Source organism: Eretmochelys imbricata, chromosome 9 (genome assembly GCF_965152235.1).
Source record: "Eretmochelys imbricata isolate rEreImb1 chromosome 9, rEreImb1.hap1, whole genome shotgun sequence".
Taxonomy (NCBI): Eukaryota; Metazoa; Chordata; order Testudines; family Cheloniidae; genus Eretmochelys; species Eretmochelys imbricata.
The window spans coordinates 9,732,054-9,738,053 of record NC_135580.1 but is presented as its reverse complement, the minus strand read 5'-3'; the positions used below and the strand labels follow the sequence as shown (position 1 = coordinate 9,738,053).

General features: G+C 41.3%; 1 protein-coding gene across 3 annotated transcripts in view; it reads right to left on the bottom strand.

The window, feature by feature from the left end:
* Positions 1–5,009: 5,009 nt before the first annotated feature.
* Positions 5,010–6,000, bottom strand: part of MCCC1 (methylcrotonyl-CoA carboxylase subunit 1) — a 35,486-nt gene continuing 34,495 nt past the window's right edge. For all 3 annotated transcript variants that reach the window (XM_077826381.1, XM_077826382.1, XM_077826383.1), the window contains one exon: positions 5,010–5,950. In XM_077826381.1, coding sequence (XP_077682507.1) covers positions 5,831–5,950 — 120 coding nt within the window. In that variant the 3' untranslated portion in view covers positions 5,010–5,830. The remainder of the gene's footprint in view (positions 5,951–6,000) is intronic.

Here is a 6,000-nt window from a genome sequence, read left to right as displayed (position 1 = left end):
TATAATTCACTTGCTTAGATTTTTCCCCTAAATAAAATGCAAAAGCTTAAACTCTACAAATAATGATGAAGCCTGCATCTAAAATTACAATTTTACCAGCATGCATGCAAAATAAGTACTTAGGCACTTATATAAACACATTTCTCTAACAATCTCAATGCGTTAAGTATCATTATCCCCATTATATATGAGGAAGTTGAGGCAAACATAGTTTACATGACTTACCCAAGGTCACACAGTGAATCACAGTGGGTGAAGTGGGAATAGAATCCAGCTTTCCTGCCTTCCACTCCCATGCCCTATTTGCTAGACCAGTGTGTTTTCTGCTACCGCCTTGTGTAGGAGTAGGCACTACGGGGCAAATTGTTAGCTGGTATAAAGTGACTGCTCCACTGAATGGAGCTATGACAATTTACACCAGCTGCGAATCTGTCCCTCTGTGTATATGCGAACATGTTGCCCCCTGCTGGCCAGCTGCAGCTTACCAAAGGTTTTTCTATAGCTGACAAGTACAGATCTTCGTTTAGCTCAGGTACAAGAATCTCATGTTTATAAAGCTAGATGGCCTGTCTTCCAGCCCTGTCTCTGCAGCTGGGTTTCTACTGCAAAGAGGTGGCAATTAAAGTTGCAACTATGTTCCCATAAGATTGATTTTGATCTTCATAACAGCAAGGAAAAATCCTCATGCTTTCAAATTTTTTAATGTCAGCTAGAATATTTTCTGAAAACGTTGATTAAGTATGGCTCATTTGTGACTTTTTTTTGCAAGTGTTTCTCTACCTGCCTAATTAAATCACATTACAGTACAACGTTGGAAATATGGGTAGATTTTTGACATTGGCTCATACAGGAGGCAGTTTTAAAGGGCAGAAATAATAAAATGTTTAAGAAATTGCCATCATTTGAAAACTAGATGAGATTCTCTGTCAATAAGAAAAGGAGTACTTGTGGCACCTTAGAGACTAACAAATTTATTTGAGCATAAGCTTTCGTGAGCTACAGCTCACTTCATCGGATGCATACTGTGGAAAGTTTAGAAGATCTTATTATATACACACAAAGCATGAAAAAATACCTCCTCCCACTCCACTCTCCTGCTGGTAATAGCTTATCTAAAGTGATCACTCTCCTTACAATAAGAAAAGGAGTACTTGTGGCACCTTAGAGACTAACCAGTTTATTTGAGCATGAGCTTTCGTGAGCTACAGCTCACTTCATCAGATACATACCGTGGAAACTGCAGCAGACTTTATATATACACAGAGAATATGAAACAATACCTCCTCCCACCCCACTGTCCTGCTGGTAATAGCTTATCTAAAGTAATCGTCAGGTTAGGCCATTTCCAGCACAAATCCAGGTTTTCTCACCCTCCACCCCCCCACACAAATTCACTCTCCTGCTGGTGATAGCCCATCCAAAGTGACAACTCTTTACACAATGTGCATGATAATGAAGTTAGGCCATTTCCTGCACAAATCCAGGTTCTCTCACTCCCTCACCCCCCTCCAAAAACCCACCCCCATACACACACAGACTCACTCTCCTGCTGGTAATAGCTCGTCCAAACTGACCACTCTCCAAGTTTAAATCCAAGTTAAACCAGAACATCTGGGGGGGGGGGGGGAGGAAAAAACAAGAGGAAATAGGCTACCTTGCATAATGACTTAGCCACTCCCAGTCTCTATTTAAGCCTAAATTAATAGTATCCAATTTGCAAATGAATTCCAATTCAGCAGTTTCTCGCTGGAGTCTGGATTTGAAGTTTTTTTGTTTTAAGATAGCGACCTTCATGTCTGTGATTGCGTGACCAGAGAGATTGAAGTGTTCTCCGACTGGTTTATGAATGTTATAATTCTTGACATCTGATTTGTGTCCATTTATTCTTTTACGTAGAGACTGTCCAGTTTGACCAATGTACATGGCAGAGGGGCATTGCTGGCACATGATGGCATAAATCACATTGGTGGATGTGCAGGTGAACGAGCCTCTGATAGTGTGGCTGATGTTATTAGGCCCTGTGATGGTGTCCCCTGAATAGATATGTGGGCACAATTGGCAACGGGCTTTGTTGCAAGGATAAGTTCCTGGGTTAGTGGTTCTGTTGTGTGGTATGTGGTTGTTGGTGAGTATTTGCTTCAGGTTGCGGGGCTGTCTGTAGGCAAGGACTGGCCTGTCTCCCAAGATTTGTGAGAGTGTTGGGTCATCCTTTAGGATAGGTTGTAGATCCTTAATAATGCGTTGGAGGGGTCCACCAATGTGATTTATGCCATCATGTGCCAGCAATGCCCCTCTGCCATGTACATTGGTCAAACTGGACAGTCTCTACGTAAAAGAATAAATGGACACAAATCAGATGTCAAGAATTATAACATTCATAAACCAGTCGGAGAACACTTCAATCTCTCTGGTCACGCAATCACAGACATGAAGGTCGCTATCTTAAAACAAAAAAACTTCAAATCCAGACTCCAGCGAGAAACTGCTGAATTGGAATTCATTTGCAAATTGGATACTATTAATTTAGGCTTAAATAGAGACTGGGAGTGGCTAAGTCATTATGCAAGGTAGCCTATTTCCTCTTGTTTTTTCCTCCCCCCCCCCCCCCCCAGATGTTCTGGTTTAACTTGGATTTAAACTTGGAGAGTGGTCAGTTTGGACGAGCTATTACCAGCAGGAGAGTGAGTCTGTGTGTGTATGGGGGTGGGTTTTTGGAGGGGGGTGAGGGAGTGAGAGAACCTGGATTTGTGCAGGAAATGGCCTAACTTCATTATCATGCACATTGTGTAAAGAGTTGTCACTTTGGATGGGCTATCACCAGCAGGAGAGTGAATTTGTGTGGGGGGGTGGAGGGTGAGAAAACCTGGATTTGTGCTGGAAATGGCCTAACCTGACGATTACTTTAGATAAGCTATTACCAGCAGGACAGTGGGGTGGGAGGAGGTATTGTTTCATATTCTCTGTGTATATATAAAGTCTGCTGCAGTTTCCACGGTATGTATCTGATGAAGTGAGCTGTAGCTCACGAAAGCTCATGCTCAAATAAACTGGTTAGTCTCTAAGGTGCCACAAGTACTCCTTTTCTTTTTGCGAATACAGACTAACACGGCTGTTACTCTGAAACCTCTCCTTACAATGTGTATGATAATCAAGTTGGGCCATTTCCAGCACAAATCCAGGTTTTCTCACCCCCCCCCACAAACTCACTCTCCTGCTGGTAATAGCTTATCTAAAGTGACCACTCTGTCAATGAAGCTTCTGGAGAAAAAAAAACATAGCAACAGAGAACATTTTTGCTGCTAGCTTCCAAGAATCAGACAGGGATAATTTTCAGAAGCAAGAGAAAACTGGATCTCATAAAAGACTTGTCCTTCATTCCCCACTCAAATGCCCCTTTGGTCTATGAAAAATGTGCACTTACCAATCCACCAAATGGAGTAACTGAGGAACGGAGAGCTTGAGTAAACTGTGCAAAGTGAATTAGTCAGACAGGAGAAGCTGGCTCAGAGAGTTTAAATGACTTGGTAAAGATTCATATAAGAGGTTTAAACGCAGAGACAGGAACAGAATCCTGGCGTACAAGGTGGAAGAAAGACCCATATCTTACTCACTAAACCACAAAGCCTCTTATAGAAATTACTTCAAATTTCTGTATCTAGAGTCCAATCCTATGGAATCCCATTTAAGGCACTGAAGACACCTAACTGGAAGTAAACAGGACTGCCTACACACCACCAGGCCAACATACAACTGTCTAAAAGTCTGTGTTCTAACGTTTTTCGTCTGCATTGTGGGCAGGTCAGCAGTCATAGAATCATATTAACAAACTCATCATGAGGTAGTGTAGTGGTTCTCAAACTTTTGTACTGGTGACCCCTTTCACACAGCAAGCCTATGAGTGCGATCCTCTTATACATTAAAAACACATTTTTATATTTAACACTATTATAAATGCTGGAAGCAAAGCAGGATTTGGGGATGGAGGCTGACAGCTCGCAATCCCCCATGTAATAACCTTGTGACCTCCTGAGGTGTCATGACCCCCAGTTTGAAGACTCCTGAGGTAATGGCTTGAGCCCACAATGACTTCAGAGAGGCTCCACACAGGTACAAAGACCATCTGCACAGAGCTTGTCAGGATTGAGCACCTTCAGATGAATGAGCCTGAGGACTAGCCAGGCTGATTAATGAGCTCAGCTGGATTGCGGTCAGACCACCTGATTGGCTGAAGAGAGCCAGCAGGCCTGCTTTTAGCTCACCAGCAGGTCACTGGTTGCTCAATGCTAGGCCTGCTGCTGTGATTGCTCAGGATCCAGCCTTGCTCCAGCTTACATCCCCTTCCTTTGTCCTGACTCCATCTCTGAGTCTGGCTCTGGTTCCTGACTCCTGATTCTGGCTCTGGTCCCTGGCTCCTGACTTTGACTCCAACCCTTGGCCCCCAGTTACAGTTCCTGCTCCCATAGTCCAGTTTTAAACAGGGAACCAGACGGCCAGCACCTGGACCCCTGAGAAATCTCTGCAGGATTAGAGCCATCACGTGTATGGTGATTCTCTAACACGGTTCTATAACAACTATATTGTCCTGTCCACAGTTCAAATCATGCCAGATAACCACAATGGGCACTTACACAGTATCCTGAAAGTTCATATGACAAAAAGCACTTCACATTGTATAAATCGTGAAAGGAATTTGAAAGGTTTTAATAATTAAAATGGGCATTTTTATTAATAAAGTGTCCTTTCCCTTTCCCTAAGCATTTGGGGTTCAGCATCAACAAGTTAAAAATAAATAGCCAGTATGTAGTATTCCCTCACTTATACGGCATTTGTGTATAAAAGAACCACACATTTTTCTTCATGAAAAAAATGTACACATGAAAGTAGCAATCAGTATTGTCATCAGTCTGACATTTCATATCTTTATAATGATCTTGGGAACAACACATTCTGGCAAACGAACAACATATAAGGTTTGCAGACAAACATGAAGAGATATGGGAAAAGTAATCTGAATTTTAAAATACATATTTTATTATGGCACAAACATTTTAATATTAAATACATGTACAGTCTTTCTGTATTACAATCTGAGCTTTCAAGATAAAATAATCCATCCTGAAAACAGATTCAGTTTTGATTAATATAGAAATAATATTTCTTTTCCCTTCTACAACACCTTTCATCAGAGATTTTCAAAGTATTTTACAATAATTATGGAAATTCAGTCTCCCTCACACACCCCACCCGAGTGACATAACTTAGCACGCTTATTCCCGTTTACAAATGGATAAACAAGAGGCACCAAGAGATAAAGTGTCCTAGCTAAGAGTATATGTGATGGGACCAATCCTGCATGCAAAACTCAGGCCATTTATGGGAGTTTTGCCTTAGTAAGGATGATATTATTATTATGCACCCATTTAAACTTGCCTATCACTGTCAGCTTTCAAATTGCCTTACAAGGAGTCTGAAATGTAGGAAAGTTTAAGGGGAAAAATATGGCAGCTCATAACGACAAAGTAGGCAAGAAGCAATACTTTGGAAGCTGGTCTCCAATCACTACAAAAACACCTGTAAATACCAATTTAAGGTCAGATCCTGCAGTCATTAATCGGGCAAATGTAGTGTAAAATTCCTATTGAGCAATTAAGGATTGCAGGTTCAGACCCTTAGCTGTTTAACTTTTATTACAATTCAGTAATGCTCCGTTTTTAGGGGAAGTGGATATAATCTGCAATGTAACTATGTCCATGGAATGCTGAACAAAATATAAAGACACCTTCTTCTTGGAGAAAACCAAGAAAGCAAAAAATAGCACCTTCCTTGGCGTTCATTTTGATTCCATGTCTTCATCCACAAACTCAACTAGTGGAGCATGTCTGCTGGCCTGAGAGCCTTCCTGGTAATTAACCTTCTTTATTATTCCTGCCTTTGGAGCCCTTATGGTATGCTGCATAAAAACAAGTGCATAGATAAATCATTAGAATATTTTAAAAATTT